At 43.0% G+C, this 21,778-nt stretch overlaps 3 protein-coding genes and 1 long non-coding RNA gene across 7 annotated transcripts; 2 read left to right on the forward strand and 2 right to left on the reverse strand.

Moving 5' to 3' along the window:
* Window positions 1-1,505: 1,505 nt before the first annotated feature.
* On the forward strand, window positions 1,506-5,468 carry LOC100846870. Its single transcript, XM_024456293.1, has 3 exons — window positions 1,506-2,185; window positions 2,286-2,358; window positions 4,744-5,468. Exons 1-3 carry the CDS (start codon window positions 1,536-1,538, stop codon window positions 4,747-4,749), a joined length of 729 nt encoding a protein of 242 aa, XP_024312061.1. The 5' UTR covers window positions 1,506-1,535; the 3' UTR covers window positions 4,750-5,468.
* LOC100822814 (MAP3K epsilon protein kinase 1) lies at window positions 5,455-17,251 on the reverse strand. Of its 4 annotated transcripts, XM_014895895.2 has the most exons (25): window positions 16,898-17,251; window positions 16,629-16,763; window positions 15,565-15,585; window positions 15,137-15,210; window positions 14,965-15,055; window positions 14,799-14,882; window positions 13,868-13,969; window positions 13,044-13,175; window positions 12,881-12,952; window positions 12,693-12,796; window positions 11,851-11,953; window positions 11,354-11,725; window positions 10,950-11,237; window positions 10,793-10,837; window positions 10,232-10,411; window positions 10,070-10,153; window positions 9,889-9,980; window positions 9,710-9,793; window positions 8,911-9,602; window positions 7,642-7,794; window positions 7,397-7,548; window positions 7,158-7,292; window positions 6,328-6,734; window positions 6,119-6,233; window positions 5,455-5,949 (listed from the first exon to the last, which is right to left on the reverse strand). In XM_014895895.2, exons 1-25 carry the CDS (start codon window positions 16,949-16,951, stop codon window positions 5,773-5,775), a joined length of 3,948 nt encoding a protein of 1,315 aa, XP_014751381.1. In that variant the 5' UTR covers window positions 16,952-17,251; the 3' UTR covers window positions 5,455-5,772. The 4 variants fall into 4 exon arrangements, with proteins under 4 accessions (XP_014751381.1, XP_014751382.1, XP_010240555.1 ...); XM_014895896.2 differs by lacking the exon at window positions 7,642-7,794; XM_010242253.3 differs by having other exon boundaries at window positions 7,397-7,794; window positions 8,911-9,599; window positions 16,898-17,250.
* Window positions 17,252-17,254: 3 nt separating this feature from the next.
* LOC100823339 lies at window positions 17,255-20,515 on the forward strand. The gene is made up of 5 exons (XR_001404683.2): window positions 17,255-17,305; window positions 18,362-18,506; window positions 19,351-19,423; window positions 19,814-19,909; window positions 20,068-20,515. It is a non-coding gene; the product is annotated as an uncharacterized LOC100823339 (long non-coding RNA).
* LOC100821062 (heavy metal-associated isoprenylated plant protein 2) lies at window positions 20,503-21,313 on the reverse strand. The gene is made up of 2 exons (XM_003579380.4): window positions 21,139-21,313; window positions 20,503-21,052 (listed from the first exon to the last, which is right to left on the reverse strand). The coding sequence occupies exons 1-2, from the start codon at window positions 21,221-21,223 to the stop codon at window positions 20,697-20,699; spliced, it is 441 nt and encodes a 146-aa protein (XP_003579428.1). The 5' UTR covers window positions 21,224-21,313; the 3' UTR covers window positions 20,503-20,696.
* Window positions 21,314-21,778: the final 465 nt, after the last annotated feature.

Consider the following 21,778-nt stretch of genomic DNA (forward strand, 5'->3'; position numbering starts at 1 on the left):
TGAAAAATTAGATACTAGCAAAATTTACAGACTGGAATTAGTTTGGTCAATTGAGGCATCACTTCCTGATAAAGCATCGCATCAAGCTGCAAGAGCGCTCCTACACCTTGAGTCCATACTTGCCTATTCGGAACCGAATAAAATGTCTAGGTTACAAATTAAATGCTGCCATTTTTAACTAAATATTGTCAAAGTTTTCGATAAACAATAACTACTACACTATTTGGTCATGACCGAATCCGAACCCGAATCTGAATTGTCGGGTATCCGAAATTGTTAGGTAGTCGAACTCACGTACCGAAATACGTAACTCGATTATCATTTTTGAAAGACCGACTTTGAAAATAGAGGGAGGGGGGGGGGGGCTTATTTGTGTACAGTTAACTCGGGTATCCGAAATTGTTAGGTAGTCGAACTCACGTACCGAAATACGTAACTCGATTATCATTTTTGAAAGACCGACTTTGAAAATAGAGGGAGGGGGGGGGGGCTTATTTGTGTACAGTTAACTCAAACTCAAACCGGATACGAGAAGATACTCCCTCCGTCCAACAATAAGGGACATATCCTTTGACCACAAATTACTTCATGAATATGTGACTAATGTGATGAAAATCATAACCGTAAGCAAATATCCTTAAATAGAAATATAATGAATATAAAACTATGTCATACAATTATATATTAATAGAGTAATTTGTGATCAAATCATCGGTGAAAGCTAATAGGCCCGACGGAGGCAGCAGCTCTGTGCGCTGTGCTGTCAGCTCTGTGCGCTGTGCTGTTGAGCTGGGAATCGCCTGAGCTTTGTCTCCGCATCCAACTCCCAAGTTCCTTCTCCAATTCTCCTTCCAAATACTTTCCTTAATTCTTCCGCTAGGGCAAAATAAATTCCCATTCGCCGCCAAGAGTCTGCTGCTCTTCGTGGGGAGCGCTAGCTCGTGTCGCGATGCCTGGAAAGCGCCCTCCCGCCGCCTCGGGACCGGACGCGTCGTCATCACCATCTTCGTGGGCGTCGCTGCAGGCGGATCTGGTCCGGCTGGTCGGGGACCGGCTGCTGGAGACCGGCGACCTGCTGGACTACGTCCGCCTCCGCGCCGTCTGCCCCCACTGGCGATCCAGCACGCCCTCCCCTTCCGGCCGCGGCGTGGCCGACGCCTGCTTCCACCCGCGCCGGTGGATGATGCTCCCCGAGGGCCACGGCCTCTTCCCGGGCCACCACAAGCTCCAGGGCTACATCCGCTTCTTCAACCGCTCCACGGGCGCCATCGTGCGCCGCGAGATCCCGCTCCTCAGCGACCACTGCGTCCTCGACTCCGCCGACGGGCTCCTGCTCCTGCAGCGGGACCGCGACTCCGCCGTCCACCGGCGACATCGCGGAACTCCCGTCGCTCCTCACCCTCATCAGGCGCTTCTCCCCTCGGTTCTCGGCTGAACGACGCGACTCCTCCTCCACCACCAGACGTCTGTGGGCGAAATTCAGAGATGTGACCGTGGCCTCTGTCACGGCGAGCGCACAAGGAGTCATCACTGTCATGGTCGCGCTCTTCCGCGCGTCGGCTGTGGCTTTCGCTACCACCGAGGACCAGCAATGGAGCGTCGCGGATTGTAAGCTCTCATCACGAATCCGGAGGCCTTTACCGTTCCAAGGCAAGCTATACATGTTGGATGAGCGGAAACTCTCCGATGGCTCCAACGTGACGCAGATTTTCCAGGTCGAGCCGCCACGGCATCATGTCAAGGGCTCAGCTTCGTCTTCGGTGCCGCCACCAAAGTCGTTGATTGCCACATGCCCGGCAAGCGGAACCAACATCCCTTTCTACCTGGCGGAATGTGACTCGGAGATCCTCCTGATCGGTTTGGGCAATCCCCTTTATTCGCGCATCACACTTTACAGGCTAGCTGACCTTATGCTACTAGGCAGGCTTGTCCCTGTAACAAGCATTGGGGACAACATTCTCTTGGTCTCTGACAAGGTTCTGAGTGTCAGCAGTAGGGTGCTCCCTAATGTTGAGGGTAACTCCGTGGTGATGGTCAATGGTGGCAATGAAGAAGCGTATTTCGGTCAGTACCAGCTCAGTAGTTCAACGTGGTCGCCGGCAGCCGATGGATCTATTCGAGACCATGTACCCAGTCCGTGTAGCCTCATTTATCATATCTTCACATGTTGCCGTCCTGACCATTGGTGAGCTAATTGTTCTTCCTAATTTAGTTTTTCTCTGTATGTGGTCTTTGTTCTACGTTTCTGAGCTGATTGATTTTACTTTTACCACCTACGTTTGCAGGGACAAAGGAGAAATTTCTTTTCAGGTTAGGGGTAATCTCACGTGGAAGGTGAAGGGAAGGTGGCGTTATGGGGTAAAGGCTCACCTGCTGACCTGCAGTACCTTGATTCTCTTGTTGCGCATGCATTCGTGGCTCTTCATACTTCTGATGATGATTAACCACTCAGCCTTAGCATGCCTTGTTAATTAATGTGCTGGTGCAGAATCGATTACATCTCAAATCAGTAGGGAAGCTCCAGCTTTGACTTTTCATTAGACTAGCTAAATGCATCGTGTGTCGCTGCTGAATCAAAAATATATATTACATGCATGCGTTCAAAAATATATTTATGTGCTCATATTTTGCTAAATAAATTCTCTGTTAATATATTTGTTGGAGAAAACAATTATTTCAAAAATATACGTCAAACCAATCAATTATAATCTAAAGATCACATTGAATGTGTGACAGTCAATTGATTAACTAACAAGTTGGAAAGTAGCTTCCGGAGGGTGAACGGACGGCCACCAACTCGAATCTTAACAAGTGTAAAGATATGAAATTCATTGATATTGCCAATTGAGACACATAAACGTTTCTGGATTGCGGTGTGAGCCTTGATTATCTGCGGCAAGGTTTTTTTTTAGTTTAACTAGCAAAGTGCCTGCTTCGCTCCGCTCTGCTCGAACAAATTTTTTTTTCTTGATCATGATGCCTTGCCCGTGGCAATGCCCATGTGCTGGTACAGCCGCTGCGGTCTGCTCCGCTTCGCTCGTTTAGGATCACAGTGTCTTCAAAGATATGCGAGTTCACAGAGATAAGGTGGATTCTGGATGTTGCCATGAGCAAGAAGATTGAGAATTTGCAATTGCAGGAGATGGATATAGATGGGACTATATCTTGGAGTTACTGTTCCTGATTCTGGGGCAGCTACAGAATAATAGGGCAATGCATTTTGCGGGCAAAAAAAATGAAGGATAGTGAGGTAAACGACCCCTTCTCTTTCTCTAATCAACAATGTTTGCTCCTAGGTACATCACGTAATAAAGATATCTCAACGAAGAGTTTAAGCAAGAATTTTATAGAGAATGGATATATTCAAACTCTCATTTCATATGTAATTCCTGTAGCAGTCCCTATATCCATCTATGAATTACTCACCCTTGCATGTGCATTAGTTTTTACCATTCTGATAGAAGAAAACCGAAGAATATTATTACTCCCTTCGATCCATATTAATTGTCTCAATTTTGTCCAAATATAGATGTATTTATGCCTAAAAAGCGTATATATACATGTAATATTTCGACAACTAATATGGATCTGAGAGAGTACTTGCTTCTGTTCCAAGCCAACAAAAAAAAGGACATCATGCTTTTTGTGTGTGTAAATCCGGAGCTACACCATTATGCACAGAGAATACTCACCTTATAAATAGGCCCTCTAAACAGGAGTCTATATGCATGCACTGAAATTTCTATCGGATCAGATCAAGGTCCTGGACATAGTTGCAGTAAATCAGTTGAAATAATCGTAAGAAAACGCTTTGGGATAGAGGATTATATGTTCAGCAAACTCCCACTAGGTTTTAGGCTTCACCAAACTCCCAACAGGTTGGGCAAACAGCAGGCTACGTAAACAGCAGGTTCAGTTTCAGGAAAGCAAGCCGTGTGGTCGACGTCACATGGAGGCAGTCGCGAGGTCGTCGTTGACTGGAGGCACCGCCGTGCGGGGGCATCTCCATGGCCGTCCGGCCGCCAATGCGTGGGGCCCGCACCGCCGGGACACCGTTCCATGCAGGCACCGCCTTGGCTGCCGCGTCTTCCTCCAACGATGGCCACTTTCCCCTCTGGTCTCCTATGCTGCAGCACGTAGTGGCGACGGAAGGGAGGCGGTGCGGGAGGAGGCCAGCAGGCGGCGGCAGCCGAGGCACGCGGTGTGGAGGCGGATGGGGATGCGGCTGAGGAGGATTCGGGGGACGGATCGGGGCAGGACTGCAGGAGGCAGCGGCGACCTAGAGGAAGACGAAGGGAGAAGACGCGACGGGGAGGCCGAGGGATTGGGGCCAGCGGGTCGGGCGGACGGAAAAAACGGATGGAAACGCGTCGGGCGAGGGAGTTTGACAGGCGACGAAAACGCGTTGTGAAAGGAACGGTTCGTATTTTTTAGATAGGTATAAAAGACCTTAGAGCTTGTGGTAATTACCCTGAAATCTTTTGTTCATGCACTAAATGAATTTCAATTTGAAATGACTTTTGCTCACATGGCTTCTCCAGATGTTGTACCAAGGACAGTTTTGTTTTCCTTTTCTTTTCTTTTTTTGATAATGTACCAACTACCAAGGACAGTTAGTATTACCACCATGCAAACTAAATGATTCTGCTAATTTTACATTAAAAAGGGAACAGATTTGCAATCTTAGGTTTGGTTTACTTGGTTGTAGTCACTGATTTGACACCTGCTTTTCTGCGTGTCCAGGTGTAAATGATTCTTCTTCGGGGCTGTGTGCTCTGATAAGCTCAGAGCTGCGGCTGCTTAAGTGAGGTTCATTAGCTGAGAAGATGTCTGGTAACTCAAGATAGCGAGGTTGACATTATGATGGCAGCAACCTCGATCGTTTTCGTTGAGGCACGGCAGCCAATTTCTCCCGATTCTACATTGTTAAAGAACAAACCGATTTGGCAGCAGTTCTTCAGCCCTTCTGATTTTGAACCCCATATCTATACAAAAATTTATACGGAGTATTAGAAAAATGCTTGTGCCACACCCATCAATTTCTTTAGCCATTTTTTTCCGGTTTTGTGTACCTTGTCTCCGAGGAATGTTTCTGAAACAAAATGGTTTCATGCAAAATGTAGTGTACTACCTCCGCCTAGGCCTGCGGCTAGATTATGCTCTCTCGGGGCAAGCATTCTCCAGGGGCAGAATATCATCCATGTCGACAGTACAAATCCACCAATTCTCTGCATAAATCTTTGGCTTGTTCGCTACTCGAGTCAGTTTAAACCTTGTTGTGAATTTGTACTCCCTCCGATCCTAAATTGTTGTCGTTGTTTTAGTTACATTCTAAAGAGTAATTATTTTGTAATAGGACGCAGAAAAATAGTCTCAGGAGTAGGAAAAAGTTTGTTAAACGTAACACTTTATCAAATCCATAGCGTTACCACATAAAGACGAAAGTGGGCAAAATTTACTAAAAAGAAGATGCTCTCAAACACAAATATGGTCTACTGTCGACACCTGCTGTTCTAATGGAAATTTCTGATTGGTAATATACAACAACTAACAGGGGCCTACTAAGTATGAACAACCATATGAAGGGATGTACACACCCCATTGATCTTGCAACAGAACGTCAAACCTTTCTCCCGATAAAAGAGGGAACAGGTTCGACAGGCAGCCTAGTGCTCATAACAAGGAGATCACAGCTGGAAAGAAGAAAGAAAAACAAAAACTTGTCCTCTAGGCATGTACAACTTGGGTGGAAAAAATACATGATGGCTTGAATCACAAGACTGTATTGATGTGCAGTGCTTTCAACAATGAGGTGGCCATTTGTTTGACCAACACTTGTTGACCGCCACGTTGTCCATCCCTGCGTTCTTCGATGAGGTTTTGTAGCTTTTGGGGGAGGTCATTCTCCACTATGAGCTGCTTTGGTCGAGGATGGTGTTCATACACAACCTGGAAATTGTAAACAATCAGTAATCACATATAACTTCACAAATTTCGCCTGTACTATCGCATTTAACATTTCATGGATCATAGTTTACCCAAAATTATCGGCTCATTTGATCATTGTTAGTACTTGATATAAAGAATCACGGAACCAAGCAAAGAGTAAACAGCAAACCTTTATTAGTTTCAGCAGAGTCAAACGGGCAATAGCTTCTCGATGGTCAAGCCTAGCAATAAGCAACGTCGTCAAACCATTGGTGGCAATTGCAGTATTTATCCGAGATGATTTCCTGTAGTTAAAGTGCACACAGTTGAATCTATCAATATACTCCGTCATTATAGAAGATATAACATCAAACAGGAAAGAATACCCTATGGTCTTACGTGATTATCTTGAGGAAAGCATCCAGTATATGGACAAAATACTGTTCAGGGCAGTCCTGGAAAAACTTCACCAATTTCTGGATGGCCTCTTTCTTCAACAAGGCTTGTTCTACTTTTCTGTGATCATTGTCATGAGCCAAGCAAACAGCGATGGAATCTAAAGCTGTACATGCCCATGCATCGTCCTCTAACAAGTTCAAGTACACATCCAACCCACCATGAGCCCTCAACTGCTCTCTAGAGTTGCGAGAAGCATGAGCCATATCACAAAGCAGAGGCAAGGCATACTGCCTTAGTGGTGAGTCTGACATGACAAAACTCATCAAGTGAGGGATGATCCCATTTTCGGCTGCTTGTTCCTGTCTTCTTTTATTGATCTTACAAAGGTTGAACAAAGCATTGAGGACCTAGATACAGAAAGGAAGAGGCTGTTATGATGCGCACAGAAACGTACAACACAATGCAAACCGTGGACCTCGTTTTAGATTTTAAATAAATCAATCACTATAATTTTCTTTCATTCAATCTTTAGTGTACTCCCACCATCAACTTTGTTCCCCTACACATAATCCCATGACACCCCTGTGAGGCTGTGACTCAGAAGGAGCAAACTATACTCCAAGTTTCTAACCGCAACAGAACAGTTATGAACATTCAGGAAAAATAAAAATAGAACAGTCATTAAAAAAAATACAAAAAGGGAAATAGAACATGATGAAATAGTGAAACACAATTTTGATGGGCATAAAGTAAGAATAAGGATTTTGAACTTCATGTAAAGCAGTATAAAATAATCAAAAGCCTATCTGCCAATTTTTGAAGTTACCCACCTCGCTGTGTATTTGATAAATTAGAGGTCCATCACGAAGTTCAAGGATTGGTATCAGATGCTTGATAGCATCTGTGCGTTGAAGTGTCTCTAAACAATTAGGATCACCAGACAAATGATTAATGCACCTAAGAATCTGCAGAAAAAAAATCCCGTTCCAGACAAGAAATGGAAAACACAGACAAATCAGTCACCAGAAAAAAAAAGGAAGATACAGTTCGTAAACGTTTCATGCTTTACCTTCAGAAGAATAGGAGATTCTATCTTGTTGAACATCTGGAAAAGTCGTGCGAGAAGGCTTTGGCTAGACATAAGAGATTTTACAACGGTGTCCGCTTGTGCAAACTCCAAAAGTAGATCTGCCACTTTCTCAAGGTACTCGCGTGCAACATCTGCACTCATAGAAATCATTTGAGCTAATAGACCAGATGATGTTGTACTTCCTGGTAGTCTTGCATTGAGAACTCCTGAGCCAGATAACACACCAGATGCTGTCTGTGACGCCGCTCCAGACGTTGATGCTCCCTCATTGGAAGCTGTTGCACCCGATGATGGTGCATACTTCATGCTAAGAACTCTATTTGAGGCCTTTATACTAGAATCAGGGTTGACATTCTCTCTTCCCTGTCTAGAGACCTCTGCAAAAAATTCGAACAGCAATTATCGCCTTGCTTCACCTATGACACCAAACCCCTCCGCAGTACACATCCATCTTACCAGCACTGCGTGCTGTACCACCTTTAGTGAGTGTCACTGGGTTTTGTATGTAAGTACTTGAATTATTAAAACCTAGTGTCTGTATTTTATTTTTTGAAATACTGAGTAATTTACAAAAGTCAGCAACCAGGGAATAGGTGAAGCAAGGTGCCTAATGGACACACGAGATGGTGAGCAGGACAGTGCCGACTAATCTTTCCCCTGCTCTGACTCCCACCTTTTCAATTCAACAAGATGCAATGATTTTGCGATTTCTTGAAAAAAAAGGTCTTGGTCTGGACAATCCTTCCCTCTTTTCTGGTCGTTTCAAGTTTTAGTTATGCTACTCGATTCTTTTGCAAAGTCATCTTTCTGCCTTTTTTTTTAGAGGATCTTTCTGCCTTTTTGTTATTCATTAAAACCAACCGGGGTATTCCAGCATAACATCTTGTCCCAAAATTGTTTTCTGGTGGGTGGCAGGACCTAGAGTAACATCCAATCATGGTAGCTCCAAGTTGTTTTGAATGGGCTGCAGTGTGGACAAATCATACAAGCTAACCTTAGGAAAAATAAAGGAAAAGGAAAAAAACATCAGGCAAGACAACAAACGCTGGATTCTGCTTTCTGGCCAAGGTTAAGCTTTTTTACTAAAAGTGGATTTGTCAAACCTAATGACAACACGTGTTGCATGGTCAAAATATGAACTCTTTTAGCTGTTTCCTATATTGTAAACAGGGGAACTGCTCCTTCTAAAAAAAGGATGGCATTGAGTACCCCCACGGCAGGTTTGCGCTGTACACGTTGTAGGTTTGCGTTGTACACGTTATATGTCTGCCCTTCCCCTTATCTTACCCAGCCAGACATCTCCAAAAAAAAGAAATAGCAGAGCTGTATGATGCGGATATTTCCAAGAAAGGGATTGATGGAAAAGGAGAGAAGAGAATGTGCCAAAATTGTTACCATATTATAATATGCACAAGTTATAGGGACATAGCAACAATGCTGATATATTATTAACTTTCAAATAACTAATAAAGAACTGGAATTAAGTAACGTACCATTAAATTCTGACATCAGCAAGTCAAGTTCACCATTTGTTTTCCTCTCTGTTGAAGCGTGCAATAATGGCAAAATGCTTTCATGCCTTTCTAGCCCAGATATGTGACGGACATAATCGAGTTGTCCAGATACATGCCGAGAGGGCGGTTCTTTTTCCAACAAACTCAGTAGAGGCCGGATTTGATCATTCTGACCACCACTATGTCCATTTGATACTAGTTCTATATGCTTTGGAGATCTGTCTGTTGATGACCTGCCTCCAGAAACACTAAGCCTTTGTGGCTTAACCAGGTCATTATCGTTTCTCTCCATGTGACCAGCAGTTATATCGTTGAACCTAGGAGATGCTGAGGGTTCCAATAAGATATGATGCTTATCTGCATCTGCTTGTAAAGACTGCAGGGAACCAGATGAATGGTAATGATCCAGCCTCGCTTTAGAACTTTCTAGCATTGGCTGATCTAACTGACCAGATTTTAATCGGGGGGTGGAACCATTCTGGGTTACTGAAGCACCTGACCCAGAGATGGAAGCAAATCGTGTTGCTTCGTTCAAGCTATGGAGGGTATTAACTAGCCTGAGAAGTATCCCATTTTTTGCAGCTATACGGCAAAAATCATTTCTCAGAGTTGAGTGCTGAAGCTTAAAGACCTGCCAGATGCCATCAATTGCAAGATGAACCATTTCCCTGCTAATTTACATCATATTGGAAAATACTAATTAGAAACAAGCATTTAATGTATCAAATGATAAACCAGAAAAAATCTAAAGGAAATAGACAAAAGTATACAAACCTACCTGAATTTTGCATAATCAGGCTCCAAAAAACTCACCAATACAGGGATCCCTTGGCATGCAATGAACATTTGCAGCGTCAATGTGCTGGTGATAGAAAACTGATAATTAGCATCATAACCTTTTAATCTTTTGACTTTATAAATATAATCAGACACCATCAACTATGTCAGAAAATAAACCTAGCCTGGCAAAGCTGCTGAAGAAAAAAGGATGCTTGAATCCGGACTTCCTTTGCACGATCTGGCACAGCAAAATTCATCACCACTGGAATCTGCAAATAAATTAGATAAAAATCATATATTCCATGCTGTGAACAGATTTAGAGGTCATAAATTGCTATGGAAGGGGAACAAGTCTCACAAGGCCAACAAGACAGGCATTTTCTAGGAAGCTTGTATTATCTTTCACAATGCAGTTGATGAGTTGCAGGACCGAGCATATGATCTGCAGAAAATAAACAATCAACATTTCAGTGTAAAGACCCGCACAAAGACTTTGTTAAACTAAAGTAAAACTTCATACACGGTTTTTGGGAAGTTCAAGAAGTTCCATCAGCGGAAGGAAACCATTCTGTGACACATAAATCTGTTTTTGCTCAGGCCGGTGATTGAAGAACAACATAAGCTTTTGGCATGCTGACAATATCACTTCTTCACTTTCCCCAGGCTTCAGCTGTGCTACTATTTTGCTATATTCCACAGACTGCAAATATAGGCAACAAAATTACTTCATGGTCAAGACAGGATAACAACTACAAATGTATCAAAACCAAAGTAGCAGAAAGTACTGCAAATGTAAGAAATTGCACTTAAAAGGCCTAGAAGAAACAACATTTCTACGTTTAAACAATTGACATCTCATGTGGCATGTGAATTTACAATCAATCAGTTGATAGCTGACAAGGACAAAGGTAAATTAAGGCCACTTCTAAGTTGCTAATGAAGCTGGACACTTTACCACAAGTAAAATTTACAGAATAAAATGGTTTAACAGGACTGTTGCCACACAATGAAAAAAACGCTCATAATAAATAAATGCAGACATCTGTTCCCAAATATGTTACTGTTCTAGCACATGGCAAACCTGCAAAGGGAAAAGATTCTCTCCTGGAATGTTGTCATGAAATCCCTGTAAAAAGTGATAGGTGAAAATATGAAGTCAGAGATACAGTCCCTTAGAAATTATATATTTTTATATTTTGAAAGAAGGAAAGCAGAACGCATAGTAGTGAGAGCAATACCGCTACATCAAGATCATCTTCCCTAAAACGTATATATTCGAGAAGTTTCCCACCATGCTCATTATCATTTTCCTTTTGCTTCTTTGCCATCCTATCCTTGAGTTCTTTTGCAAGGTCATTTTGTCGTCCACTGTACTGAAGCTCTTGAGAAGTAGTGGATGTTGAGGCTATGGCCCCATGATCCCCTCGCTTGTCAATTGGGAATAGATCGTCCAAGGAGGCATCTCCAGGTGTGTCACTGAATCTACTTAGTCCATTAGCTCCCTCAACAACTAAAGGTTTTGCCTCCTGTAAAGACACGACAAAAATGAATGTCATAAAGAATAAGTATCTGCTTTCTTGACCAATAAAGCATTAGGCTTTCTCTGTGTGTAAGGCCCAATTACCATGCAGAAAGTTCTCACCTTTGGGAAGTCGATATTCTGTCTCCCAGCCTGGAAGGAGAAAGCATCATCATCCTCAATACTTGAACGGTCTTTATTTTCAGGCTCTACATTTTTACTGTCACCCTTTTTTGATTCTTGGCTGTTCCTACTTGGCAGACCATCTTGTGATAGCTCATTTGTTACCTTACCGTTCAAATCAGTAACTCCAGAAGAGGATTCCAATGATGGCTTTTCATGAAAAACTAATGTAGGATCTTTAGTGAGAACCACACTATCTTTCATAATTTCGACACTGTTTGAACTACTACTTTCAGCAGGTTTTCCGTCATGAAGCTCGTCAGAATTACCACGTCCGGCAGATTCAGAGACCAATTCTTTTGTCCCATCCTCCTAGGGCAATATTATAAATAGAGAAATTTAATACAATAAGACCATCATAATCTTGAGGGCCACCACAAGACTCAGGACTAATTCCATGCAATGAAATAAACACATGGTGGGAAACCCTGACTTACCTGTTCAATGTCAGAAGCAACAGGCGTTTTTGTATCTCCTTGTGGGCCAGAAAACCCGGCGTTATTATCACCACTTGGTGCTTCTTCATCCTCGTCAATATGCCTTACAGTACGAACAAATCATGAAAGTTTTAGTAGCCTGCCAAGGTTACTTTTGAAAGGCAGTTAAAACAACGTTGGTAGCAGTTCTCTGGACAATTAATCTTGTCGAGATTTACAAATTACACATTTGTGGGCTTTGATTGCCACAAGGCCACACTTGATGATATACTATATTAAAAGGTGCTGGAGCAGAGTACAAAGTCCTTGAAGACGGAAGAGAAAATACCATCACATACAAGAACCAGAAAGAGCATGAAACAGACATATTCAATATGCAGCAAGAGTACAATACATGCTTGTAAGAAATAAAATAACAATTAAAAAAGTGCAAGTAGCATTTGCTTCGAACATATATAGGCAAGATAAATAAATTCTGCACATATCTACTACATAAAAAGGAGAATTTAACCATCAGAAGTTTCAACAGCGGGCAAAAGTTCAAAGCATGTCAGTTAAAGCACTTAACCTCTAGACATTTGTTCACATCCCGGTTGCTAAACAAATAACAATACACCTACCATGAGACAAATTTCATGATTTTAGCAATACTTGAAGAAATTTGACAAGGACAGGTTCTGTCTGCAGACCATACACTCTAAACTACATGGCCAAAAAAGGTCATTCTGGGGCTATCAAGTAGTTTCATTTATTTTTTTGTATTTTTCAAAGTTGAATTATCTGTTGGTCTGATTATTCACTGCCACTCGTACCAATAGAAAGATCTTGCCAATTTGAGCTACCTCACTGGTCGAACTGGCTGTCGGAGAGATGGTGAGGCTCGTTTGGAGTTTTGCAGCCATGGGTGCATCAGTAATGTCTTTGCATCAGGTCGTTGTATCGCATCCTACAAGTGCTTCTTGAAGTCAGAACAGGCAACAAGAAAAAATTATCCAGTCCTGTAAAAATAGCAAGGGGAACAACAAAAAACCTTTTGAAAACATTGTCGGAGAAAATCATTAATCTCAGGAGAGAATCCTTCTGGTATTGGTGGTTGCACATCCTGTATAACATGAGTAAAAGAATTTGTATCTAATATGCACTCATAGCTGAATGAACAATGACTTCTCAAGATGTGGGTAGAGGTAATCAACCTGAACAATGCGAAACAGTGCAGGCATGGGCTGGAGTTCATAATATGGTGGTACACATGTGAGTAGCTCAATAACAGTGCAACCAACACTCCAGATATCAGATGCGGCACAAACTCCGGACATTTCAATGACCTAATTCAGGAAAGAATAGGTGAAGAGAAGTCAAAAGATAATGGAACTATGACATATATTTGGATAGCAAGAAATTCAAATCTATTGGAACCTCAATCAAAAGCTATAACCGCTACATACTAGCATCTAACAAGAGCAAGTATTGAGAGAGTTTGAAGCTTCAATTAATTTAACAGGTTATGTGTTACAATATTCCGTATGCTAACAGTACTATGTAAAATTTAAGCTTTTACCCAGTTAAATTATACTGAAGCAGATCTGGTGGGTAATCTTATTTTTGCACCCACAAGTTTCCTGGTTCTATTGACATATAGTGTCAAAACTCTCTAGAACATGGAAAAATCTGGTGCCATAAGTCACACGAGCCATCTGACACACTGGCATAGTTAAGTTCCTTGACCCCATCAGCACAGTTTCAGCATAGACTTCCAAAAAAAAAAGATGAATGGCAAATTGTGTTAATGTTTTTCCCAAACACTTTTTTTTCCCTCAAGTGATAATACAACTTGACGAATTGACACTGAACTAATTGTTGTACTATTTGTAGTAATGCAGTGAAATTGATGTTCAGACTCCAATGATTAACAGTAAATACAAACAAGAGGAAGCTAAGAAACTAATCTGATGCGTCGGTGCATCTAATAACTAATAACAGCACGAACAAAAAGAAAAGGTTAAGGGAATCAGCAGACCTCAGGGGCCATCCAGTACGGGGTTCCAACCACTGAATGTGTGTTGACATCAGCTTCAGTTAATTTAGTAGCAACTCCAAAATCAGCAAGTTTAACAAGACCCTAAACAATAAAATGTAGACAAATGAGAGCTACAGAGGAAAGAGTAACATGATTTTGTCAAATTATGATTTCTGATGTCCTTGGCAGTGCATCAATAGCACGTGTAGATTTTATGTTTAGCCATATGCTTCACCAATCATATGAAATATTCACAAGTAAAATATTAGTAACTAACTAGCTACTCCCTCCGTTTCACAATATCTGTCGGAAGGGCGTACCTAGGAGACACAAAGGCCAAATAATCATTATGCAAATAATCATTATGCAAATAATCATTATGCAAATAATCTGTAATGGAAACGGATCATGTTTGTCACTATTACATCAAATATGATTCGAGTTTGTGCCTCCTAGCTATGCGCATAGTATTCACTTTACATCTAGAAAAAATGTTGTCAGTTCATGACATATACTAGACTCTAGCTCAAGAATCATCACAATGTACTCGATGTTCGATTGGTCCGTTTTACAATCCAAAGCATCAAGAGCAGACAAGAGTATCAGCTAATATAAGATGAACATGTATTTGCAGTTATCTATCCCACAAATAATATCTGCAAGGCTACTATATGCCCATGAGTTCATCCCACAATTCCCCTTCTTGCCTTTCCATGCATATTTTTATTTTCTTGTTAACAGAAAGAAAACTCAAAAGAGAGATTTCGAAACATACTATTCAGATATCCTTTACAAAACTGTTAAAAAATGCCATCTTCCTTCCACAAAATTTCCACTATTAGCTGTTAAAAGATACTCCCCCAGCTTCAGTTATCAGAAATTAAAACAAAGAAAACCCATGGGAAAATATGCACGCGATATAGCCATTTACCTCTTTGGTGGTCAATATATTTGCACCCTTAATATCTCTATGTATGACACCTTGCTCATGCAGATAAACAAGACCTTCCAACACCTGGCCACATATGTAAGTTATCAGATATAGCACAAAAAAAAAAGGAAAGTCAACAGTAATCACCACATATTCACAGATTCACCTGAGCAATGTAGACAGCCGCCAATGATTCAGGGAATGGTCCAAATTTGTTTGGCTTGATAATATTGGCAAGTGAACCATTCTCCACATACCTGCAATTATCCCACAACTGTCAGAACTTCCATGCTAAAAATTAATCTACTGAATGCAATCGGTGAGGACTGGGGACTTACTCCAGAATGATATGGAGGTGGCTCTTCGTCTTCAATGATCCAAGATACTTCACAATATTTTTGTGATTAAGGTTCTGCAGAAAGTAATAAAACCTTCAGTTCAAAGCAACACAGCTTTCTCAAAGCATGTATATCATCATTCATAGAATTTTGATTAAAATTTTGATCATCCATATTGATTTCTACCTAAAATTTACAAATCCAGCTGAGCGTAGAAAAATTACACATATAAGTTTTAAAAAATTGAGGGAAGGATACCCCTTGGGGTTCATCTTACATAAATATGAACAGGAGCGAAGATGCAACACGACTAGGAGTAGGAGGGGATATGCGATGAGTTAAGAAAGAAAAAAAAAATGGGGCTAGTTGTCTTACTGAATCCAAATGCGATAACATAAGCACACAATGAAAAATGTTTGAAGACTTACTTTCAGTAGATCAATTTCTTGCTGAATCAGCCACACCAGCAAACCATGGAGAACAAGTATTAAGACATACACAGAAGACAACTTGTTAGAAGCCAATATTGCAGATATACAAAAGAAAGTGCAAGAAGAGCGATGATCCAAGAAAAAAGATCGAGTGCTGAAAAATAAAGAGATACGGAAATATGATAAGTTGATAAAAAACATGTTGCTACAAACAAGGATGTGACAGATACAACTTTCAGGAACACGGTGTTCTAAATAGCAGCAGTTGACTAGTGGCTACCCCACCTTGCAGTACTTGCAAACTACCCTCTAGATAGCCTTGTATGCAGTTCAATAAATTTGACAGATAGATACTCTGTCACATATTGGTTCAGCACAAATGAAAATAGTGCTGCTTTTCCATCTAGACAATTCAGCCACTGAATCCAGACACTACAGGAAGATCATAAAGATTAAAGAGCTCATATGCTTACAAGGTTACAAGGCAACAAGCCCTAGTATTTTGTAGCAGTTCAGGAAATAAATAAAAACATATCCCTGTGAAAAAATTAACTGGATTTTACTGATACCATGTCCAGCTAATCAAGATCCGGATGGAGGAGGTATTTATCACATGCCTTATCTACAGAAACCGCATCAATCATGAGTAACGTATATAGCCCTAGTCAGTGAACAGCTCACAAGCTCCATATGACCGTTGACGAGTCACGGCAAACACATAACGTACTACAAAATTTAAATCATCAGGTCCGACTATACAGCCCTAGTCCACGTGTCCTAGGACTACTACAAGTCCGGACAGGTTCAGTAAGACGCTAGCTGAAGAGTCGCATAACTAAGCTAGCATATCGACACCCTCGGATTTAGTTCCACGTCAAGCTACCGAACAAAATCACAACAGCAAGCTGCATTACTCTAGCTTCCAGTCTCATCTTAACGCCATTTCTGACTGATGCCGTCAGTTTCTCGTCAACCCAGGAACCACATTTCATGTAATTGCTCACATTTTTCATTTGGCGCGGATAAATGTCATATCTTGAGCCAAAAAAAAAAACGCTCACCATGATGATGTTGAGATCCTCTTGTGGAATGTTCTCGAGCGAGACTTGCTTGATGGCCACGAAGTCGCCATTCTCCAGGTCAAGCCCCTTGTAGACACGCCCGTACGCGCCCTTCCCTATCTCATCTCCGAGCATCTGCACCCGCCCACGCACACAAACACACACAAAAAAAAACAGTGAGTGAGAGAAAGCATCCCCGCAAATTGGCAACACCAAACACCCAATTCCGCCGGATCCAAGGAGAGGGGGATGTGCGGGGGAACCCTCACGTATTTGTTGTCGAGCGTCTTAGATTTGTGGTTGTTAAGCTGCCGCGACCCCATCTTCGCGTCCCTCTCCCTCCGAGATTCAAGCCGGCCGGCAGGCCGTGGCGCCGCCGGCTGCGGCGAGGGCGGGCGGATCGGCTATCGGTCACTAGCGCAGAATACGCTCCTCCCACGAGCTCGCCATTTAGGTTTAGGGTTTGGGGTGGGAAGGGAATTGCAGGTTCGGAGAAGGAGGGGGGAGCAGGAACCAGGGAGAAGGAAGACGAAGGCGACGAGGAGAGCAGCGGAGCCAGGCAGGGGCTTCTCCGTAATTTTCTTTTCTTTTTCCTGTTTTTTGTCATGCGTAGGAAAATAAAGGAAATGGGAGGCCGGGCTTTATATACTGGAGGCGGTGTGCCGTGTGGCCCGTGTGTACTTTACGAGTGTGAGGAAGCCAGCCAGGATACTGGAAGGATAACGGGGCGGCTTCACTGTCAATTAGCTGGCCTCAACTAGGTTGTGCGAGTTCCGTGCATCATCCGGGGCCCGGTCCCTTTTCCGGGTCTCCATTTGTGAAGGGGATAAAATGTGACAAGTTGTTGTCTGATCCTGCTGTGCCTTGCTATGTTTCCTCCTCTCCTTTTCTTCTTCTCTTTTCTCCCGTCAGTTCTTCTCTTTTCTCCTGGCTTTTCAATTTGAGGACTTCTTAGGGATAGCTCTGTTTATTCAACATCTCTTCTCTTTTCTCCAGTCTTTTTCATTTGAGGATTTCTTAGGGATGGCTCTCTTTACTCAACATTTCTTCTCTTTTCTCCGGTCTCTTTCGTTGGAGTTCTTAGGGTTGGATATGATTTTTTGTGCTCTTCACTCAGTCGACTATTATTAATAGGTTTTTTATTCTTTTGGTATTCTCACAAGAAAAATGAACGATTGTTCTCATTCTACCATCCAATGTTCCTTTTACCTTTTTCACGAAATGTACAAGTAGAGCAAAGTAGGAACGAACTAGCTAGCGGTGCCAAGGCGACCAAATAGGGCCATGTCCGAATCGAAAGAAGAATATCAAGGGGGAATCTAGGTTGTACGGATACAATCCTACACTGCTTGGTCATCGAAAATTATACGCCATATATTATACTTTAGACGGAGGAAATATTGTATTTATAATTGTATTTTGTTTAGCAACTGCAAATTATACGTCATTTTTTTAACCACTTTTTTTGAGGAATTCTTTTTTGAGCATTTTTCTTTTAGGAATTTTTTGAACCACTTTTGTTTGGACACGTTCTTGAACTAGTACTTGGTGACAAAGTTACAGGGAAAGCGTCAAGAGCGGTAAAACCGCAAAAGCAACAGTGCTTGAAGCGGTAGTGAAAGTAACTTGTGAGCTTCAATCTCCACCGTATGATGCGATACCGCTTCGCCACTTGTTAACTGAAGATAGCAACACTAGAACAGTAGAACTCGACAGTGCTTCAAAGATTATAGGCTGACACCCCCACCGCTTCCCGAGGTGGCCGCCGCCGCCCCCGACTCAACTACCGACGCTGCGTCCCCGAGATCCAATCCGCCGCCGCCGCCATCCTCGACCTCAAGCTGGGGCACTTCCTCTCCGGCTTCTCCTCCGACCCAGGTGATCCCCCCCCTCCCCCCCCCCCCCCTAAAGTTACTTTCACTAAAATCTCGAAATTCCCGGCCAATCCCCACCGGTAATGGTGGAACCGAACAAGGCCCAAGTGTTGTACATATGGGAATTGATGGCCCAGAAGGAGCTCGATTAGTTGATAGAAAAATTCTTTGTAAACCTGATGGTAATTCTTTGCGGAAAAATAACCTGATGGTAATTCTGATGGAGCCTCTGATGACTGTAAATCATTTTACAAAGAATGTCTTGTTCTTGCAAATCATTAGCATGGCAATGCATATCTTTTTGTTATGGTCTTCCTAAAATTGGTGATATGGACATGCTCCATCTTCTTTCTTTTGTAGTCATCAGCATGTCAACAATTCCCTGTTGACAAGTTTCAGTATGTGGTAGGCGTGTTTCTGAGTCGATGGCAGGTTTATCAGCTGGGTACTGGATTAAGATGTTGTGTGTAACTGGATCGGGTGTTGCTACTGTATGTTGTACTGCTGTCTGTAAGACCTGGTAGTTTGATGTGTGTTGCTTGGCTGATGCTTTTAGCTTCAGACCTCGGAGTTTTATTGACCTTAAACAGCAGCAGTTGTTTGGCCTGGGTGTTTGCTTGCTCGATGCACTACTCTTTATGCATTTCTTGTGTGCTATTCTATAGTAGTGTGTTGTAGTATGGATTAACTGTGTATATCCTGAGAGCTGGATTTATCAATGCTCTTTTACCAGTTAATTGACATGGAGGTCTCTTCTTTATTAGTTTGCAGATTTGCAAGGCAGTACTATGTAATTTTACTAGCAACGCTCTTAATTTTCACTGCTTATGTTTTTCTTGCTTTTCTAGTTAATTTCAGAACAAGCTACTACTTCCGCACCGGCGGCGGCGGTGACGGCTACAACTTCAGCACAGTACTAAGGTAGTTCTTGTAACCCCACCAAGCATGTATATGTATTTTTGCACAAAGAATACAATGCATCCTTGTACTCTCCCTTGTTCCGTTTTGTATCAATTTGTGTATGTGTGTGCGCTTGCTGCATTGCAAGGGCAGTGTTAAATTTTGTGACCATGTGTCTTTCCTTGCTCTCCTGTGTGAGGCTGTGACTCTGTCTCATGTGTACAATGTACATTGAAGACTTGGCACTGGGAGGCTAGAGGACAGTGGTGTGCACTTCAGTTAACACTGCATTGGCTTCTTTAGTTCTTATTCCTTTGGAAGGGGCAGAATTATGGATCTGTGTATTCTTTTTTGCCACTGCACATTGTGTTTTTAGTGTTTTCTCAATTGCTCACCTGTCCTGTTTTGTAGGCAACGGCTACAGCACTGGCATCCTCTCCTGGACTGTTTGTGCTGCCCTTCCTCTCCGGCTCCTTATCCAACCCCTCCCTCGCCAAGCACGCAAAGGTGCCCCCGCCCCCTCTCTCAAGCATATTGTTTCCATTTTCTGTTGTGCAGATTGTTTCCATTTTCTGTATCAAAATCTACTGTCTAACCACATTAAAAAAATGCATCAATTCGATACAGTTTTGTAATTGCTTTATATATTGCTTGTGCATGTGAAGTATGGCTGACGAATGGAGTGATGAAGACACTAAGACTGCCGAAGTTATGATGGAACAGATCACAAGGATAGGTGACATTGCTGAGAGGTGTCAAAAATCATTCGAGTCATTCATAAAAACCGATGATGCCGCCTCAGTACCTACTGTTATGAACGCCGTCCTTGCTTGTGGGGCAAAAGAAGGTAGCGATGAGCACTTCATTGCTACCGAGCTGTTCGTGAAGAGAACGCAACAGGAGATATTTCTCCATACGGGTGAAGCTTCTGGGTTTGGGTGGCTCCGTAGGAAGTACCGCAGCAAGTATGGGCACCAGTAGCTACTATGTCTGCTGTTGAAATAACTAGATGTGCTGTAGTTTCATTTTGAACAATGTTTATCTGTTTGAATTGTAATGACAAGTGTCAACAATATATATATATATATCAATGCATCATGTTTTCTCTAGTCATCCGCGGTGATATTCATTGCTGCTTATGTCTAATTATAGACCGGGTACATAGAGTTGGGATCCGGTACGGTGTTCAACTATCTATATCATTCATTCTCCATTGATTGATTAGTACTAGGAGTAGGTAGGATTCACCAAATGGCACGAAGAGGCCGGCGATCATCGTTGATTAGCTAGCTAGCTACATGATGGAGCAGGGGTCCTGCTGGTAAACCACGCCGCACTGCTCGTACGGCGCCGGCGGCGGCACGTGGTGCACGGGCCATGGCGGCGGTGGCACGTGGTGCACGTACACTGTCACCGGCGGCTCAGGCGCCCTCTTCTCCGCCGCGGCTGCCAGATGCTGCTTCTGATCGGGCTTCTTCTCACCCGGCTTGGAGTTGGACAACGGCGGCGGCGGTGCCGGAGGCCCGATGGTGACGACGTCGGCACGCTTCCCGGCTTTCCGCCGCGTGGCCACCACCACGTCCACGGGGTCCACGGCTCCCGTCACCGTCATCGTGCCCTTCTCCGAGTCGATCTCGATCTTGTCCACCCCTGATCCACAAGCAAGAATGGCATGGTATGAGAAGAAGAAATGGGTTTCATTCATTGTCAGCTGGATGGATCCATCAATGTACTACCTTGGAGGCTGGAGACGGCCAGCAGGACCTTGCGCTTGCACTTGGCGCAGGAGGTGTCCACCTTGAGCACCGTCCTCTTCGACATGGACGCCTGAAAGCTGAAAGCTCAGGCAGCTCTAGCTCGATGTTTGTGCTCCCTTAAGGTGCTACGGATTATAATAGTTATAAGTATCCCCGGCAGTCGTTTGGGGTTCAGGTGGTTAGGGACCCCGATGTGGTTGTTCAACTCCCCGAATGGCAAGTCCAATCGTCCGAGATTCTAGACGCGTTTCACTTTGGTGAAATTTTCCGGCCGAAAGTATCGCAAGGACCACGGCTAGGATTTGTTGAAATAATCTCACTATAGCATGCAAGAGTAGCAGCCAAGTTTCCTAGGCTGATGAGCAGTTCTCAAGTTTCCTAGGTATCAAACTACCCCCCAGTGTACAGTGTACTACTACTATGCCAAGCCCAGTTGAACTTGAAGCTAGCCTGCGTCTGTGTGTGCTAGGCGGCAATGAGTCATGCTGTCTATGGTGCTGGCCAACCGGATTCCTAACTGTTTTGTTACCGTGGTACGTACAAGTACTAAATATGCAGTCTTCCTGTCCTTTTTGTCTATGCCTGGTCGCTGGGTGTTGGAACTACTTTAACCAATCCA

Source organism: Brachypodium distachyon, chromosome 5, assembly GCF_000005505.3.
Source record: "Brachypodium distachyon strain Bd21 chromosome 5, Brachypodium_distachyon_v3.0, whole genome shotgun sequence".
Lineage (NCBI taxonomy): Eukaryota > Viridiplantae > Streptophyta > Magnoliopsida > Poales > Poaceae > Brachypodium > Brachypodium distachyon.

Bases quoted from the DNA above. Each gene is read 5' to 3' on its own strand.
- LOC100821062 (XM_003579380.4), bottom strand. From the start codon at position 21,223: ATGTCGAAGAGGACGGTGCTCAAGGTGGACACCTCCTGCGCCAAGTGC. The intron at 21,053-21,138 runs GTAGTACATTGA...CTTGTGGATCAG, and splicing joins GGCCGTCTCCAGCCTCCAAG to GGGTGGACAAGATCGAGATC.
- LOC100846870 (XM_024456293.1), top strand. From the start codon at position 1,536: ATGGTCGCGCTCTTCCGCGCGTCGGCTGTGGCTTTCGCTACCACCGAG. The intron at 2,186-2,285 runs GTGAGCTAATTG...CTACGTTTGCAG, and splicing joins TGTTGCCGTCCTGACCATTG to GGACAAAGGAGAAATTTCTT.
- LOC100822814 (XM_010242252.3), bottom strand. From the start codon at position 16,951: ATGGGGTCGCGGCAGCTTAACAACCACAAATCTAAGACGCTCGACAAC. The intron at 14,883-14,964 runs GTGAATCTGTGA...ATATGTGGCCAG, and splicing joins CGGCTGTCTACATTGCTCAG to GTGTTGGAAGGTCTTGTTTA. The intron at 10,154-10,231 runs GTATGAAGTTTT...TATTTTCTGCAG, and splicing joins TTGAACTTCCCAAAAACCGT to ATCATATGCTCGGTCCTGCA.